Raw genomic sequence first — 18,880 nt, 5'->3', positions numbered from 1 at the left:
TCGTATAATCTTCTGGCTTGTGTTGCTAGAGATAAAGTTCCTTTTTCTCTCATTGCTCCCTGTACATAAATGTGCCTCTTCACGCTGGCTAACCTTGAGATACGCTCTTTATCTTTGATGACCCAGGGCCTCAGCTAGGAGTATTTCTTTGCTTGTGATTGAGTAGACTCATTGAGTCTCCACACAGGTACCTGAATGCTGCCCAGAAGCCTTGAATCTGTCGGCTTTAGCATCCACTGGACTTCTTGTCTGAGCCCTTAATTATCAATAATTAAGAGTGGTTATTGCTCTTGTATATGACCCAGATTCAGTTCCCAGTACACACATGGTGGCTTAAAGTTATTTGTAACTGTTGAACACACATGGTGCAATACACATACTCAGGCATGTATATACATACAAACATACATTGAATAAATATTTAAATAAAATCAGGAAATATAATTTTAAAGGCATTTAAGATTTTTGCTTATCTTGTCATAGGCAAATTTTTATTGTTGTTTTGAGGCAGCATCTCTCTTTGTAGCCCTGGCTTTCTTGGAGCTCACTATGTTGACCAGGCTGGCCTTGAACTCACAGAGATCCACCTTCCTTTGGCTCCTAAGTCTGGGATTAAAGGTGTGTGACTAGCAATAAGCCAGTTTTTATTTTATGTAATTATAATTCTTTGTGTGTGTGTGTGTAGCAAATGCATGTACGTGTGGCGAATGCACATGTGTGCGTACACAGTGGACTAGAGACTGATGTTGAACATCTTTGTTGTTTCCATCGCACAGGGATTATAGGCAAAAGCTGCCTCTTACTCGTTAAGTATTTCATCCACCAAGCTATCTCATCTGCCCTAACTTTTTAAATACTCGGTAGTATTCAATATTTGTACTGACTACAATTATCTATTAACTAGATTATATCTTAATTGTCCTTTAGGTCTCAAACTATGAGTAGAGCTGCTGCAAAACCCTGCATGTAGGTGCATGTAGACACAGAAATCCAGTTCACGTGCATGCAGGTGCATGTAGACACAGACATCCAGTTCACCTACATGGAGGTGCATGCAGACACAGACATCCAGTTCATGTGCATGCAGGTGCATGCAGACACAGACATCCAGTTCACGTGCATGCAGGTGCATGCAGACACAGACATCCAGTTCACGTGCATGCAGGTTCATGTAGACACAGACATCCAGTTCGCCTACATGGAGGTGCATGCAGACACAGACATCCAGTTCACCTGCATGCAGGTGTATGCAGACAGACTCCAGTTCATCTAGATACTTACAAGGAGCACCATTGCTGTCTCCTATGGCAAGAACATAACCATGTGTTGTAAGGTCCCATTCACTCATTTGCAGTGTAGCTGCACCGTGTTGCACAGCCACCCACAAGTGGCAGAGTTCTGTAGCTTGATGTGCTTTGCTAGCTCTCTGTGTGTCTGTGGTGTGGGTGTTGGTTGTCAAAGTGGGTATGAATGTTGTCTCACTGTTTCTTCTTTCATGAAGTGCTTGTTCATGTCTTTTACCAATTCTTTCTTTTTTGCATTTATTTGTTCATTTTTCATTCCAACTGCAGTTTCCTATCTATCCTCTCCTCCTAGTCCCTCCTCCACTCTCCCCCCACCCCCATCCACTCCTCCACTATTTATCTTCAGAAAGGGGCAGGCCTTCATGGATTTCAACCAGCAATGGCATGTCAAGTTGCAGTGAGACTAGGCACTTTCTTTCCTATTAAGACTGGCTGAGGCAACCCCAGTAGGAGGAGAGGATCCCCAAAGCAGGCAGCAGAGTCAGAGACAGCCCCTGCTTCCACTGTTAGGAGTCCTACATGAAGACCAAGCTACACAACCATAACATGTATGCAGAGGGCCTAGGTCAGTCTTATGTAGGCTGTGAGCCCTATGACCCCAGGTTAGTTGATTCTGTGCTATTTCTTCTGGTGTCCTTGGTCCCTCTGGCTCCTATAATTCTTCATTCTTCTCTTCTGGAGGATTCCCTGGGCTCTGCCTAATGGTTTTCTTTTGTCCATTTTTCAGTCAATATTTTTCTGTTTTATTTTGTTTGAGACAAGGTGTCACTATACAACTCTGGTTGGCCTGGAACTTGATATGTAGACTAGGGTGGCCTAGAACTCATAGATCTGCCTGCCTTTGTCTCCTTAATGCTGAGATTAAAGGTGTATGCCACCATAGCTGGCTTTTGCATGTATGTATGTGTGTATGTATGTATGTGTATGTATATATATGCTGAGTTTAAGTGTTCTTTATGTATTTTGGATAATAGTTCTTTATATCAGAAAAATGCAAATATTTTCTCATTTTTGAGGCTGGTCTTATTTTTAAAAAATTGATGGATTTTTGTTGAAATATACAGTTAATTTTAGTCAAAAAATTTTTGCACCCCAGTTGTCCTAAACAGAGTTGGAGCCGCTTTGGGGTGACTGCCACATCCTTGGGTTTGACTCGCCCCTTCCTTGGGCACTTGTTTGATTTCTGGCTTGAGATGTTTTTGGCCATTCACCAGTTCTGACCCTCTCCATACCAGCCACCCCGTTCTTCGGGGAGTCAAGCTCTCGCAGTGAGTGATACGAGTCTGGCTTGCAGGACACCCAGATCCAGCTCTGCGCTTCACTACTGGTTTGTTACTATTTGTAGGTGTTTTCAGTGGTCAAAGCTGGAAATGATTGAATGAATGAGTCTCATGTACCTCTGTGGCTGGGGGGACATGTGTGTATGTGCATGTGATGGGCGACAGCCTCAGGGTTGCCATCCAGCTCCGCTGGGCAGGTTCTCATTGGCCTGGAGCTCACACAGTGGACTAGATTACTTGGCGATGGAGCCTGAGCTGTGTTCCTGTCTCTGCCTCCGCAGAGATGAATTACGATCATGTGCGTCCAGCATTTTTTACCTAGCTTCTGATGGCTGGACTCAGTTCTTCGTGCTTGTGAGGCACCGTGAGCACTTTATCAACTGAACTATCTCCTTGGTCTTTACTTTTTAATTAATAAAAAGTTATTATTATCATGTTTGTGTGTGTTCATGTGTCACAGTGCACATGTCACAGTCAGAGGACAACTTTGAAGAGTTGTCCTACATTTATGTGTTCCAGGGCTGTTGCCAGGCTTGCATGTCCAGCACCTTTACCCACTGAGCTATCTTGCTGGCCTAAGCCCTTAATTTTCTTTTCTTTTTGTTTCCTTGTTTTTACATCTGGACAAACTTTCCCTTCCCTCCTCACCTTCCAGTCCCTCACTGCTCCCTCCCACCTCCCACTCTTCCCCCTCCATTTCTCCCTAGAAAAGGGCCAGCCTGCTGTGAATCAGCTCTCCATGACACTAGTACCCCCTCTTCTAGTAAGGCTGAATGAGGTAGCCAAGTAGGGAGAAAGGGTCCCCAAAGCACAAGCCCTTAATTTTTGAAATGGGATTAGACTGATTTTGAACTTATGGGCTCAATTAATTTTCTGCCTCAGCTTCCCAGGTATTTGACACTACAGGTATATACCACCATATGAGGCTTGGAGATTTTTTATTTTATTTACTTATTTATTTTTAATTATTGTACTCTTTGTGTGTGTGTTGTGTACATGTATATATGTATTTGGAGGCCAGAGGACAACTTTGTATGTCATTGGGAACATCACCTCCTTTGAAGAAGGGGTCCACTCTGACCTATAACTTGTCAGTTATGCAAGGCCAGGAGTCCTGGGGACCCTTCTGTCTCTGCCTCCCCAGTGCTGGGATTGTACACAGATGACACCACACTTGTGTTTGTGCAAGTACTGGGGATTGAACTTGGGTCTTCAAGATTGCAAGGCAGGTGCTTTATTGGCTGAACCATCTCCCTCGCTCCTTGGGAATGTAATTTTAGAGCTAGTCTCCCTATTTAGCACAGTCTAGTCTTGAACTCCATAAATTTTCACTTGGTCACTTTGTGATTGAATCTTCATAAACTTTATATATGCAGTGTTTTTATTAGTATTTTTGATAACTTGGTTTTTATTTAGCATTTTCTCTTTGATCAGTTAGTGAACCCAGGTTTTTGCACACGCTAAGCATAAGCCTTACCCCACTGTGCTGGGCCTCCAGCCCGTTTTACACATTGGTATTGATCTTAAATCCTGCAGCTCGATGAACCTAGAATCCTACCTATCTTGGGGGTGTGAGTGTGTGCATGCATGTACATACACTTGTGCGTATGTTCATGCCTGGGCTAATTGCATGCCTTGGGTGCTGTTTCTTGGACACTGTTCACTATTTGGAGCAAGGTCTTTTGCTGGGCTAGAAAACCCACTAATTAGGCTAGGCTGGGTGGCCAGCAAGTCCCAGAGATCGGTGTGTCTCTTCCAATACTGGGATGATAAGGATGTGGCACTGCGCCCAGCCTTTCCATGTGGGTTACATGTTCCCTTATTCTCTATTGTGGTTGCTAGTCTAGGTGACAGTGTGTCTTGTCCTTCTTGGGCTTTTATATGGCTGCCTCCTTCTTGCCCCTTATTGTCTCTCTGAGCAGTCATTTCATATGCAGGTTTGCAACTCTTTATGTGTGTTTTGCCTGCACATCTGTCTGTATACCATGTGTGTGCCTTAGTATCTTTGGAGGTCAAATTGGGACATCAGATCCCCCGGAACTGGAGTTACAGATTGTTACGAGTAACCATGTTGGTGCTAGAAATTGAACCTGGATCCTCTAGAAGAGCAACCAGTACTTTTAATAGTTGAGCCATCACTCCAGCCCCAGCTTATAACCCTTATCCTATGTTCATTTATTTTCTTTCAGTCTTATTGCTAAGTTATTATTTCTCCTCTGTTTCTATACTGGGAGTAAGCTCCAGAGCAATGTAGGGCCTTTCTGTCTGTTACTGCTGCCCCTAAACTACATAGAGGAAGGCGTGAAATACAGTGAAGGGCCCACAGGTCTGTGGAAAACTGGAAATTGTATTTCATAGAGAAAAAACTGTGGTAGTGAGGGGGTGGTTATCTGGGATCCGCATCTATGCACACACTTTGTAATAATCTGGGCTTTAGTGAAGCTTACTTGTAGTTATTCTAAGGTTTATATGTTGGGGTTCTAGATTATCAGTGTTTAAATTTCCAGGAGAACTTTTGCAGATAGTGTGTCTTACAGGCAGATGCAATGGAAGGCAAGAGCCCTAGCTTATTGCCTGGCTGGCCTCTCTGTATGCTTCTGTCTTGTTTGTCAGAACGGAAGAACATTACCTGACACAATCTGCAAGAGCTTTCATGGACAAAGCCAGTAGTGTCGGGGTCTCACGCAGCAGGGACTTGATTCAAACTTGTTCACTTCACATTTTGACAGGAACAAGACCTGGTCGGGGGCCCAGTTTGTGTCGGAGCGGAGCAGCGTGCTGGTGTTTCTGCCAGGTGTGAATGTCATCATTTTGTGACTGGGGTTTTAATGTTCCAGACAGCACAGGTAGTGAAAATGGGGTTCACGCGGACGACTGTGACTCAGCTTGGCCTGTTCCCATAGCCTTTGAGTTATCGCAGAGTTCATATTGATAATAAAGACTAACTTTTTCAAGGCTGTCTTGCCAGCGTCACAGTTTCTGGTAGGATGTTTGCTTTGTTAAGAGCATCCCTGTGTGGTCATGACTGAGGTGATTGTCGTCAGTTCACAGTGCAGCATGCTTAATGAGAGCAAAGCATGAAACAGCACGGAGCCCTGCTCAGTGCTTACGAAAACAGGCTCCCACTGCAGCTTTCTGAAAAGATGCGTCGTGTCTAACAGTACTTCATCAAGATGACTTCCCAAAGAGTTTAGTTTGATCAAATTAAAATAATCCACATATTTGTTGTTGAAAGGTAATATACAGATCATATGAGTATTTGTGTACCTAGTGATGGGAACAAAAGCACACAACAAGAGAAATTTAATTTTGGAATGTAACATGTGAATTCCAAATCTATCACATTTTATTTACTAAATGGACTCATTTTATGTACAGAAAGAACCATAGGTCTGTATAGTTCGTATCTGTGCGTATATATCAAGTGACTCGTGTGTGTGCATACTACGTAAGGGAAAAGCAACAACAGAGCTATGTCACCACTCAGTACCTAGCATGTGGTAAACACTGTAACAAAATTAATAAAAACACAGAGACTGATATTGGGGTTCAACCTGAAGACCAGAAAAGCAAAGTAGTCAACCACTGGCTCTTACCTCGACCTCACAAAAATGGCGATGCTGCCTCCAGGAATCTCAGAATAAGATTGTCTGAGAGCTTCTCCTCCCGTGTTACATCCCTCTTTAATGCTGGGATTAAAGGCGTGTGTTACCACTGTCTTGTCTGTAAGGCTGACCACTCTGTGACCATCAGGCAAGCTTTATTTATTCAAATACAAATGAAATATTGCTATAAAACACTACCCCAGAAAGATGTTCACAGGTGATATTTTACCTTCAGGTGTGTGACTTTCTATTATATGCTAATGTAAATCCAAGTCTGGCATAGTATATGTTTCTGTGTTTCATTAATTGACTTATTTTCTAGCAGCTCTGTACTAGCTTTTCAGGGCTGTGCTAATAAGGTACTGTAAATTGGATGTTTTAAACCAAAAGGTCGTCTATTTCCCCTTTGTTATGGGAGCTAGGCATTCTAAACAGGTTGTCAGTAGGCACACTCCTTGGCAGGCTCCAGGCTCTTCTAGCTCCACGTGGGTATCAGGCCTACGTGGTGTTCTTTTGTCTTGAAACAGTTGCACTCTCGTCTCTGCTGCCATGTGGCCTTCTCTGTGCATCTGGCGCTCTCCTCCTCATGAGGCTCACAGTGCTGGGAGATGAAGGTCTCAGAATATTGCCCAGACCTTGTCATAGCTAGTTATATGCACAATATTTTTTGAGAGACACTGTTGAACCTGTAAAAGACCTGAATACTGATAATTCAGATGAGGCAGAATGTATATTCAGGTGCTATAAGTCAGCAGACACTTGGGAACCTACTCCAAAGGACCGAATCTTCTGAAGTGTTGTTACTTGGGATCAAACCCACTGCCTCTCATGTTATACAGAACTCTGCCACTGAGTTACACTCCAGTCCATTTTTTCTTTTGAGACAGGATTTTAGTGTAGCCCTGGCTGAAGTGGAACTTACTGTGTAACCCAGTCTACCTTTGAACTGGAGATTACCTTTTACCTCTCGATTGCTGGGATTCCAGACAGGAGTTTCCATATCTGGCTTTACAAATTGCTTTTTTTTTTTTTTTTTTTTTTTTTTTTTTTTTTTTTTTTTTTTTTTTTTTTTGGTTTTTCGAGACAGGGTTTCTCTGTGGTTTTGGAGCCTGTCCTGGAACTAGCTCTTGTAGACCAGGCTGGCCTGGCCTCGAACTCACAGCGATCCGCCTGCCTCTGCCTCCCGAGTGCTGGGATTAAAGGCGTGCGCCACCACCGCCCGGCTTACAAATTGCTTTTGATAGGAAACATTTTGTGTGCTCACCAGAGGAAATTCGGAAAACATGAGGGAAGAAAAGAAATTGCTTATATAGCCAGCACTCATCAGTAGTCACTGATCTGGCAAGGAAGAGACTGATAGAATGTATATATTTTAAAATAAGTTGTTACTAGTTAGTGTCATGATACATTTGTTTGTAGTTCTGGTACAAAAGGCTAAGGAGTCAAATTGAACTGGCAGTGTCTTTGAAAAAGTTATCATTTTATCTTGAGATAAATCTAATAAACAGACTTGCTCATTGAAAACTTTACAACTCTGAAGCAAGAAGGTAATAGAAGATGCAAAGGCCTCCCCTGCTCAAGGATTGGTAGGATTAATATTGTGAGAATGGCCATCCAACCCAAAGCAATTTAGTGCAATCCTCATCAAAACTGCAATGTTGTTCTTCACAGAAATTAAATAGTTTCAAAGTTCATATGGAAGCACAAAGACCCAGGATAGCAAAAACAATAATAAAATAAATAAATACATTGCTGTAGAGCCAGGTGTGGTGGCACATGCCACTAATCCCAGCACTCAGAAGCCAGAGGCAAATGGATCTGAGTTCAAGGCCAGCCTGGTCTACAGAATGAGTTCCAGGACAGCCAGGGCTACACAGAGAAACTGTGTCTCAAAAATCCATAAAAACCACATTACTTTAGGAAGCACTATTCCTGATGTTCAGTTATGTTATAGAATCATACTAATAAAAACAGTATATAAAATGATACACAGAGGACCCACTTAAGAACCCACACTCCTACTGCCACCTGGATTTTGACAAGAAGCAGGAAATGCACATTGGAGGGAAGACAGCATCTTCAGTGAGTAGTCTGGTCAAATTAGATGCTCAGGTAAAGAATGAAGCTAGATCTTACCTCCCGTCCTGTACACAACTCAATTCCAGTGGATCAAAGACCGCAGCATATTTGATAGAGAAGGCAAGGAATACACTCAGCTTCCAGGCACAGGAAGAATTTTCTGAACAGGACCCCAGTAGCGCAGGCATTAAGGCTAACAATGACAAATGGGATGCCATTGTTCAAATGAATTATAAAATGAGAAAAAAAAATGCATCTGATCAAGGGTTGGTACCTACAATATATATAAAGGATATATACACACACAAAAATAAGAAAACAACCCAATTAAAAATTGCAGCAAGGAATTAAACTGCATTCTCAAAGTAAGACAATGGCTGAGAAACATTTTCAGAGTTACTTATTTTTATGTATGTAAGTGTTTTCCTGCATGAATGTCTGTGCACTATGTGCATTTCCTGGTGCCAGGAGACTAGAGAGGGTGCTAAATGCCCTGGAATTGGAGTCACACATGGTTCTAAGTCACTATATTGGTACTGGGTACTGAACTTCTGTCATTTGGAAGAACAGCAAGTGTCTTAACTGCTGAGCCATCTCTCCAGCCCCAACTGATAAATATTCTTAAAATATTGAACATTTTTACTTCTCAGGGAAACTCACATTAAAACTACTTGAGATTTCCTATCACACAGCCAGAGTGGCTACAATGAACCAACAGTGGCAAGTGCTGGATGGACTTGGGCCAGGGAAAACACTTATTTCTTGTTAGTGGGAGTGCAAACTGGTGCACCCACTGTAGAAATCAGTGTGGTGGTTTCTCAGAAGCCTCTGTAGCATTGGTAAATCTCTTGTTATCTGTACATTTGCTCTAGAACATAGCTCTTGGGGAGCAGGGAACTTTGTTCTGTTGACTGTACATCTGCAGAGCCTGGCATAGTACGTATAACATAAAGACGTAAAGAGTCTGACAGTAAGTTGTCATTTTAATATGAAGGTTATGTTTTAGCAATAAATTCACATTTGCCTTCTCTGCTTTCTCCCTAGGTCTGGGTGAGATCAATTATATGCATGAACTTCTCACAAACATGATTCACAAAAGGTGTGTCTAAATGCTGACTTTTGCCTTTTAGAGTGTTGTATAGCTTATGCCTTACATAATCTTAATTTCCTCACCGAGTAGTTACTGTGTCTGCTGCGTATCGTGTGATATTTTATTTTACTTCTGTTTTTTAGGTTGCAGGTCTATCCACTCCATTCCAGTGTGACTTTAGAAGAACAGAATAACGTATTTTTAAGTCCAGTCCCTGGGTACAGAAAGGTAGGAGGCTGGGAAGATGAAGCGTGAGACATAATTGTTCTTAGTGGAGAACTGCGGTGCCTTGGCTCCTTCCCAGTGTGTCCCACACTGCTGTTGAGTCACTCAGGCAAATCGTATTGATGAGAATTTGTACACTTTCTTGTTGTACGTTATTTTGTAAATCGGTTTTATGAAAAACTAAGATCCTTTTGTTTGTCTTGAGACAGGGTTTTGCTATGTTGTCAAGGCTGGCCTTGAATTTGAGATCACCTTGTACCATCTTTTGAAGTTCTGAGGTTATAGGATATATACTGGCAAACAGTATATCTATTTTTTTTTCTGAATTAAGGGCTGGGGATTTGCTGTCTTAGGAGTGGGGGCATTGTCAGAAGCTGTGGTCTAAGTCCTCCGGAGGTTGTTGGCTGTTTTGTTTGTTTTTAGCCACTACTTCTTACAGCTGCCTGGGATGACCAGGGTCTGAGATTTGAGCTTTTGGCTCAAATTTTGATATTCTTGAGGATGTTTGGATCTTAAAGCAAAGTAGATTCTGGATGTAACTCCACAGTGCTCCACGTGGCAGTGTTTGCTCTGGATTTAGCCTGATTGTGCTTTTGGTTCCTGGCAATCCCACAGCCCTCTGCTGAAGCTCTTACAGTAGATAGGCCCATGAGCAGATCCTTGGCCATGCCACGCCTGCCTTTGTAAAGCCCCTGTGTTGTGTGTATCTGATTTTCTATACATTGGGGCTTCTTGATAGTTGTGACCTGAAAAACTATGAAGATGGCTAATTTCTAATTTCTAACTTAGTATTTACACTAATATTCAAGATGAAGACCTTTTCCTAACTGTTGGACAGTGTCCTGAGCAGAGGGAAAATGTCCACCTGTTGTGTTTAATGCTCCACAGATTATTCTGTCCACGAACATTGCAGAGAGTTCCGTCACAGTTCCAGACGTCAAATATGGTAAGGCATTTTTCTGCGCATGTCCTATGTGAAAGGTGGCATCCTTAGGCTCTCCTGTGCCACGGGAGCTGTTCCTCTGTTTGGGAGACTCAGAGAGAGGCTCACAAAGGTCCAGTTCCTTGTATTCTTGGCTCATCACTGTTACCTCTGAGCAAACCCTTTCCTTTCCTTCAGGTAGGGCTGCTCTTGGGGATGCCAGGCCATTTTAAGGGATCTGTAGGAAGCAGAATTTTGGGGCTTCCCTGGTGTAGTCCTGTGATAGAAAGGTAGGTAAGCGTTAGGGAGGAGCTGGGAGCTGTTTTCTGAAGGTAGCTTAGATGGAAGCCATGGTGGAAAGCTGCATTGTACACACACACACGCACACACACACTTGTACCCTTACTCACTCCTGAGTTTGTTGTGTTCATCAGTCATATTTGAGGGACCAGTGCATGTAGTCAGGGTACAGTACCATGCCGAGGAGGACTGTGTTATCACATACAGTTAACAGGTGAACTACAGTTTCATGTAGAGACAGCTATGTAGGAAAAGAAACATGGGAAAGAGCTCCAGTTTTGGAGGAAAAAGATATTTTAGATAGGGTGTGTCTTAGGCGACTATGGCTGTGATTACACACTGTGACCAAAATCAACTTAGGGAGGTGTGTGAGGTTTTACTATTTACTTCATACATGGAAGCTTATTTTTAGTTATGAAATGCCTGGCCTTAGCATGACTTTTTGGTAGCCAGCTTAGCTTATCTTAAATTATCCCCACTACCTTTTGCCTCTGGGCTTTTATCCTTCTTTCTTCTGTATATCTTACCTTCACTCTTACTCTGTGCCTGCCTGGGGGGCTCCTTGTGTCCTCCTCTCCTTGTTCTCTTGTTCCTCTTTTCTCCATCCTCCCAGAGTTCTCCTCCTATTTATACTCTGCCTGCCAGCCCCACCTATCCTTGCTCCTGCCTCGCTTTTGGCTGTCCAGGCCTTTATTGTACCATCAGGTGTTTTAGACAGACAAAGAATCACAGCTTCAGTTAATCAAATGCAGCATAAACAAAAGCAACACTCCTGAAAATAATATTCACCAATAGGGAGGAAAGGTTTTGTGGTGTTGTTGTTTTGTTTTTTGTTCTACACTTAAACATTGTAGTCCATCATGGAAGGAAGTCAGGATAGGAACTTGAACAGGGCAGGAACCTTGAGGCAGGAGCTGACAACAGAGGCCATGGAGGGGGTGCTGCTTACTGGCTTGCTCCCCATGGCTTTGTCAGCCTGCCATCTTTTAGAACCCAGGACCATCAACCCAGGAATGGGTCCACCCACAATGAGATGAGCCCTCCCCCATTAATCACTAATTTAGAAATCCACCAACCTGATTTATGGAGGTATTTTCTTGATTGAGGGTCCTTCCTGTCATATGATTTTAGCTTGTGTCAAGTTGATGTAAAGCTGTCCAGCACAGGGTGGTATCAGTTAATTTTATATTGCTGTGCTAAAACACCATGATCAAAGAAGGTAATAGTCCATCATGGTGGACCCAAGATAGCAGGCAGGAGGCAGCTGTAGCAGCAGCTAAGAGCTCACATCTTGAACCACTAGTAGGAAACAGTTTGAGAGAGCACACTGTGGAGAGTGGGAAACTTTTGAAACCTCAAGCTAATTCCCAGTGACACGCCTCCTCCAACAAGTCCACACCTTCTCCTAATCCTTCCCAAACAGCCTCCAACTGGGGGTCAAGTATTTATGCGTGCAAGACTTATGGGGGACATCTCGTTTGGCCTACCATTGGATGACATGGAACTCCTATGAGGAAGTGGTGCTTGAACAAAGGCCTAAACTGAGTGAGAAGTGAACTGTGCAAAAATGTGACTCAGACATAAGGAATAGAGTTCAGGAGACCAAGAAGGAAAATTGTATAAGTCAAGGGAAGGGAAGCAAATAGGTGTTTGTTTCTGTGCCAATCTCTGTTTTCATGATGCAGTCAGGTGATTCTTAAAGAGATAACACAGGAGTCAAAAATTTGTGAGCATAAGAAGAAAAGGTCAGGAAAAGACAGGAGAGAAATTTGGGGAGGGGCCATGATGTTTTAGTAGGAGTGGTAAGAAAAGGACATAAAAATCAAGTCTAATTCTAGTCATAAAACCACAGAGGTCAGGGCTTCCAGACCAGTATCAAATGGAGGAAAGCAGGGAAATCCTGGGCCACAGATGCAGGGCCTCACAGGACCGCTTTGCTGAGCGAGGTGGAGAAGAGGGGTTCTGGGTGTAGACCCAAAGGAGGCAAATGAGAGGAGAGAGGGGGATAAAGCTAAGGGGTGAGTGCTGATGGACATAATGGACTGCACCTGAGGGGGTAGACACATCCAGTTCTGATTGGATCCTGAAGACAGGCATGTTGGAGAACAGAGATTTGCTGAGGGGCCTTACAAGGGATTGTGATGTGTGGTCTGAGCAGAGGTAGCCAGATGGTGTAGATTGACAGGAGCAGGCTGGGCAGATGCTAAGACAACCGAAGGTGGTAGGAGTGCAGATCACAGTTCCAGTGAGGATAAAGGTGCTTAGGGAAGAAAGAAGATAGGTGTTTAGTGTCATTTGGATGGAGGCAGGGCTGTGGCCTGACAGGATAGGGGGTGTGGTTATAGGAAGATGTCAAGGTGGAAAGTAAGGTTGAGAGGGAGGCATCAAGACCCTGAGAGGCGAGAATGGTCAGCACTGCTTTTGCTGGACTTGAAGTCACCAAAAGTTGTGTTAGGACTGGTGGTATGAGATGACTGGGGAGTCAGGTGTGGTGAGAGTTGTCTGGTACAGTCTGAGGAGGCACACTCTGCATGGGAGGCAGGGCAGGAGTCTGCCTACTGTTTCTCCAAAGCACAGCTCGTCCATACACAGGACAGGAGGTGCTTGGGGCGGGGGGCGGGGACCGACTGCTGAAGGGTTCCTTTACCTGGGCTTTGATAGATGAACATCTTGAAGCACAGAGAATGTAGACGGGCACAGAGACGGGCACACAGGATCTGAATCTAGATCCAGAACATTAGCCTGCCTCCCCTAGCTCTGGTGTAATGAGGTTTTGGAGTAATTCTAATTTTTTGGGTGCACCCAGGCAGGCCTTTATTATAATCTGGGCCTTACAAAGACCCAAAGACTTCTGTTGTGATATAGAGAGACCTTGGTTTCCAAGGATAGGAGCATGAGTAGTCAGCACATTTCCAGAAGTTTCTGCAAGCATGCCAACTCCATTATACCCAGGCGCTGTGGGCTGTCATAACCCATGTTAGCTTTGGTGCTTACGTTTTTTTTCCCTAATGGCAGTTATAGATTTTTGTCTGACCAGAACTCTGGTTTGTGACGAAGATACAAATTATCAGAGTCTGCGGCTGAGCTGGGCCTCGAAGACCAGCTGTGACCAGAGAAAAGGTAAGGCGTCTGTGGTTAAGTAGCTTTGCTTTAGCGTTTTTGCTCATCAGGCACCTCCTGTGTTGGGACTGGTCTCAGTCACTGTTCCTCCTTGTTTTTCTCCTCAGTGTTTTAGGGTCAGCTCCTAAGGAACAGGTGGCCTTTAATATCTCAACACTTTGCATTTTCAGTGTGAAATTTTAAGAAAAATATATTTAGTAGCTATGGAAGCCAAGTGGATCACTCTGATGATTTTGACTGGCTTCCCTTGGACCACCTCTACATCCTGCTGTTTCTAGGATCTTTTTCCTAGAGAGTTCCACACAGGGATCAAGGTTTGGTGTACCACCCACACACTTCCTGGACAGAGCTGCTGGGCAGGGCCTTTGGCCACAGAAGTGAGTCTGTAACCTGCTTAGCCCAAATGTTGCCTTCTGTAGCAGGAGCTGGCTTTAGCGGGACAGCATCTGTGGTGTGTACTGAGAGATGAGTCTGTTTTATAGGGACCCCCCCACCAAGGGAGGTAGGCAGAGGGCCAAAGAATTTCTTCCGGGAAATTACTGCCTCAGAATCGAACATGTTATATGCACGAACAAAGTACATATGCATTCTTACCTTCATGTAGATTCTGGTTTTGGTATTCTCTTTCTTTCTTAGTCTTTGTAAGAAATGTGAGGTGAGCATGTTGTGTCCTGAGACTCGGGGACATAGCAACTGCACAAGGTTTTCCTCAGGTAGGGCTATATTGACCCAGAAATCTGGCTTCAGGCCCATTTCTTGACTGCTGTGCTCTATCCACTTTCCTGAAGTGCCCTTTGCGGAGAGAGCTAGGAGATGTTGAAGGCGCCATTGCAGCCTGGCTGCCAAGAGTTTCATCAGTGTGAAAGGCTTCCTTAGTGGCCATTTTCTGCACCTCCACAATGTCTGAGCCCCCTGCCCCCAACATCCTTGCTAGCAGATGACATCACTGGGTTTCCATTTCAGCCATCGTTGGATGCCTATTCCACCCTGTTTGATTTTTGACTTCTGATTCCATAATCGTTCATAAGGTTAAGTAGCTTTTTTCTTTGCTGGCTATTGTCTACTCCTCAATGAATGCTTGTCTCCATCTCTTACCTTTTTAGGATTTATTTACATTTATTTATTTATTTGCTTAATTCATCTTTGAGTCAGGGTCTCTTACCATGTAGCGCTGGCTGGCATGGAACTCACGGTGTAGAACAGGCTGGCTTTGAACTCACAGAGATCTTCCTGGCTTCTGAGTGCTGGGATTAAAGGCTTGCACCACTACACTTGGCTTATTTATTTTATTTAAGTTGTGTATCTATTAAGGACCCTCCTCACCCTTTTCTTGCTTGTAAGATTTGCTTTCGCTCCACAAATAGTAATTGTCACACCAAACGTAGCAGTTTGTCGTCCTCTTGGGGTGACCGTGGCTCTGAGCTCTGTGCATGCTCAGTTCTCGCTTATCTAATATGAAAAAGCTGAAGGATGCTTGTAGGAATAGTAGGACAGACGGACACACAGAAGCAGGGACAACCTGAGCAGACAAGACTGCTCCTCAACCCTCTGACAGATACAGATATTTGCACTAGGTGAGTCACATTTCTGTCGCCAGCTACATGGCTTTTCTGTGATGAGCTCTGTTTTACTAGCCTGAGCTAAATCTTCTAGGAAATGTGTCATTCAAAGTGTTCTGGGTTCTATTGTATTTTGGCTAACTTGTTTTCTTTCGAAACTTGTACTAGATTTTAAAACATTAAAGGAGCACTTAATCTTAATTTAACTTATTCTGACTTTTTAGGATAATTTTACTTGCGATAGCATTAGAATAAAGATAATTTGTTTTTACTGGCCTAGTGTGGTAGAAAATTAGGTTTTTCCTGATCAGTGTTTAGTGGCTGTTTTACAGTCCTCTCCACATTGATGTTAACGTGATCAATGCCACATTGGGTTGAGCATCTTTTTGCAGGCCGGGCTGGACGGGTGTCCAAAGGATACTGTTACAGGCTGATCCACAGGGACTTCTGGGACAGCTCTATTCCGGATCATGTCGTTCCCGAGATGTTGGTAATGAATTTCATTCATTGTTAGTGTCGGCTTTGTGTGTATATGTCGTTTTATTGTTTACTCAGCATTCTGCACTCTGTTCTGGTCCTTATATTACTGGTGCTCTTAGTAGGCTAGGGTGGCTGACTAGGGAGCCCCAGGGATTTACTTGTCTCTGCATGCATGCCAAGAACATGGTACAGTTCATAATTAAAATTAGAACAGCTCTGGGAGACTGGGTTTAAACTGTGTAGGTTGGGGTTGTGGTGTGGTTATTAGATGGCAGGGCCATTCCCCTGTTAAACCAGCTCACAGGACAGCAATGTTTGTATTTTTAAATAAAAATATTTTTTATGTGTATGGGTGCTTTCCCTGAGTGTATGTCTGTGCACTAGGGCATGCAGTACCTGTAGAGGTCAGAGGAGGGTGCTGGGCCTTGTGGAGATGGTATTAATCCATCAGATCAGTGCTGGAAACCAAACCCCAATCCTGGGAGAGCAGCCAGTGCTCTTAACCACCAAGCTACCTCTGCAGCTACCCTGTTCTTAATTGACAGTGAGGCTTATGTTGCCTAGTATCTGTTGGCCCTATAATACCATCCCCTGTGGAATGTCAGTGTAGTCTGTTCCTTTTATAATGAGTAATTATGGATTGACCTCTCCTCTTTTTTGCTTTTCTCTCTCCTTTCTCTTTCTACTCTCTTAACGTCCCTCTTTTCCTTTTATGTCTTTTTGCTCCCTTCTTTTTCTTCTACTTTTAACCTTTCCCCTTTCCCTCTTTTTTGAAAAAGAGTTTTGCTGTATAGCCCAGATTGGTTTCAAACTCAGCATCCTTTTGCCTGTTTTTCTAAGTAATGGGATGACAAGCATGTGCCATTGTGCCATGCCCGACTTCTCTCTCCTTCCCCGCTTTCTGCTCTGTTTAGAGTCACTCTTATACCACTGTTCTCAAACCCTGTTCCTCCTGGCTCTGTCTCCCAGGGGCTGGGATTACAGGTGTGCAGCCAAGCCCAGCTTCCTTCTGCCTTATCTTCCCTTCCCTCCTCTGCTGTTCTTCTCTATTCCCATCTTCTCCTTTGCATCTTCTCTTTGGAGCACAAGACATATGAGCAGGTTAATTGGTTTAGTTACCTTATCATCTCTGAACTGAAATTCTGTTATTTTCAGCGTTGTCCATTGGGAAGCACAGTATTAAAAGTGAAGTTACTTGACATGGGTGAACCAAGAGCTCTGCTGGCAACTGCCCTGTCTCCACCCAGTCTGAGTGACATTGAGCGAACCATTCTTCTGTTAAAGGAGGTGGGACTTGTGGGATTACTCAGTGATGGGAAAGCTAAGACCTTTTCTTTGTGGGGGAGCCCAAATCTCATAATTCTTAAAGTAGCTTGGTTGTTGAAAGTGCTCAGTGTGTGGTGTTTCTGAAGCCTACTACGCACGTCTCCATCCTGTGGCCCCACCCCGAGGAGCGTCAGCACTCACTGGCCGCTGCTAGTCTGTCTGTGTTATCTCTCTGCTATGTGCCTTCAGCCCAACCCTCCTGCCCACCCACTGCTTGGCACTTTCTTCCCATTTTCTCTCCTTGGACCACTCTTGACTGAAGCTCTGCTCTTGTGACTTTGCCCCCACTGGCCCCGAAATCAGTTGAAACAGTCCACACACTGTTTTCTGGGGGCCAGGGATATTCTGCTTCTGACCCTCAAAACCTGTGATACCAGTGTTCTCCCCTCAGAAATGGTTTGTTAGAATACCGAGTGCTGTGGTGAGTGACCATGCCACTGGACCCTGTTTTTCTCTGTGTTGTGTCCCGTTTGTGAAACTTGGGACTAGGTAGACTTGGGGAAGTCTCTAGTGACATAGCGTGCTTTCTAGAAACACTGAAGGGGTGAGCTCAGTGAGCACATTGGAGCCAGTAGCCCTTTACAGTTAGCCGAACTCTCCAGAACCTAACTCCTTAGAAGTTGGTATGCATTGCCTGTCTTGCAGTTCTGCAGTAAGGATGTGGGGAGTGGGGCTGTGTCAGCGCTCGTTAATACACTAACTTCCTTCATAAGGTTGGCGCTCTGGCAGTTAGTGGACAGAGGGAAGATGAGAACCCCCACGATGGCGAATTGACCTTCTTAGGAAGAGTGCTGGCACAGCTCCCTGTCAGTCAGCAGCTGGGTAAACTCATTGTGCTGGGACATGTATTTGGGTGCCTGGATGAGTGTCTTATCATAGGTAAGTGTGGGCCGGTGTGGGGAAAGTGTTTTGGCTTGTGCAGCCAGTCGGTCCTCATCCTCTGGTTTCTCTCTCTAGCGGCAGCTCTTTCTCTGAAGAACTTTTTCACGATGCCTTTCCGGCAGCATCTGGATGGATATAGGTATTTAACATTCTTACTGTGTAGGGCCACCTTACTAATGGCACCAGATGACACTTCATTAACCTGTTTTCAGGAACAAAGTGCACTTCTCAGGTAGCAGTAAGAGTGACTGCCTGGCCCTCGTGGAGGCATTCAAGGTGAGTCTGTCTCATCCTCTGGAGGCAGAGGTGGTCACCCACACCACCAGTGTGTTTTCACACCCTGCCTATGAGAGTGGAGAGTGCTCTCTTCTGAACATGGTGTTGGTAAGGGCTTCTGATGGCCAGTACAAAGTAACAAGTGCTGGAAGGACCAGTGGACCAGACAATTTCCCAGAGTTGATTAAAAAGTAATTTGTAGACGTTGTGTGTTCAACCATGTGTTGACATTGGAATTAAATCCAGCTAACTAGTGAGTTATTCTGAAGCTGTGATTGTGTCGTTTTAGGCCTGGCAGGCTTGCAGACAGCGAGGAGAGCTGCGGCATCCCAAGGTTGGTCACATTTCCTTCTTGTCACCTTTCTGATGGCTGGCAATGGTCAGCTTTCCTGCAAGCCTGTCTCAGTCTGGTCACTGCCTGTGCATTGTGGT

General features: G+C 44.2%; 1 protein-coding gene across 1 annotated transcript in view; it reads left to right on the top strand.

Annotated features, from left to right (window-relative positions):
* The window catches only part of Tdrd9 (tudor domain containing 9), a 102,572-nt gene that overhangs the window by 40,773 nt on the left and 42,919 nt on the right, over positions 1–18,880 (top strand). Inside the window, exons 9-19 of the mRNA XM_041633413.1 lie at positions 5,314–5,378; positions 9,313–9,367; positions 9,502–9,586; positions 10,472–10,529; positions 13,821–13,925; positions 15,877–15,974; positions 17,120–17,251; positions 18,004–18,169; positions 18,248–18,311; positions 18,385–18,448; positions 18,738–18,782. Of these exons, the coding sequence (XP_041489347.1) occupies positions 5,314–5,378; positions 9,313–9,367; positions 9,502–9,586; positions 10,472–10,529; positions 13,821–13,925; positions 15,877–15,974; positions 17,120–17,251; positions 18,004–18,169; positions 18,248–18,311; positions 18,385–18,448; positions 18,738–18,782 (937 nt within the window). The remainder of the gene's footprint in view (positions 1–5,313; positions 5,379–9,312; positions 9,368–9,501; positions 9,587–10,471; positions 10,530–13,820; positions 13,926–15,876; positions 15,975–17,119; positions 17,252–18,003; positions 18,170–18,247; positions 18,312–18,384; positions 18,449–18,737; positions 18,783–18,880) is intronic.

The sequence above is a fragment of the Microtus oregoni genome, unplaced genomic scaffold (genome assembly GCF_018167655.1).
Source record: "Microtus oregoni isolate MIOR12 unplaced genomic scaffold, Mior012 000043F_ref0000047, whole genome shotgun sequence".
Lineage (NCBI taxonomy): Eukaryota > Metazoa > Chordata > Mammalia > Rodentia > Cricetidae > Microtus > Microtus oregoni.
This window is presented reverse-complemented; position numbering and strand designations above follow the sequence as displayed.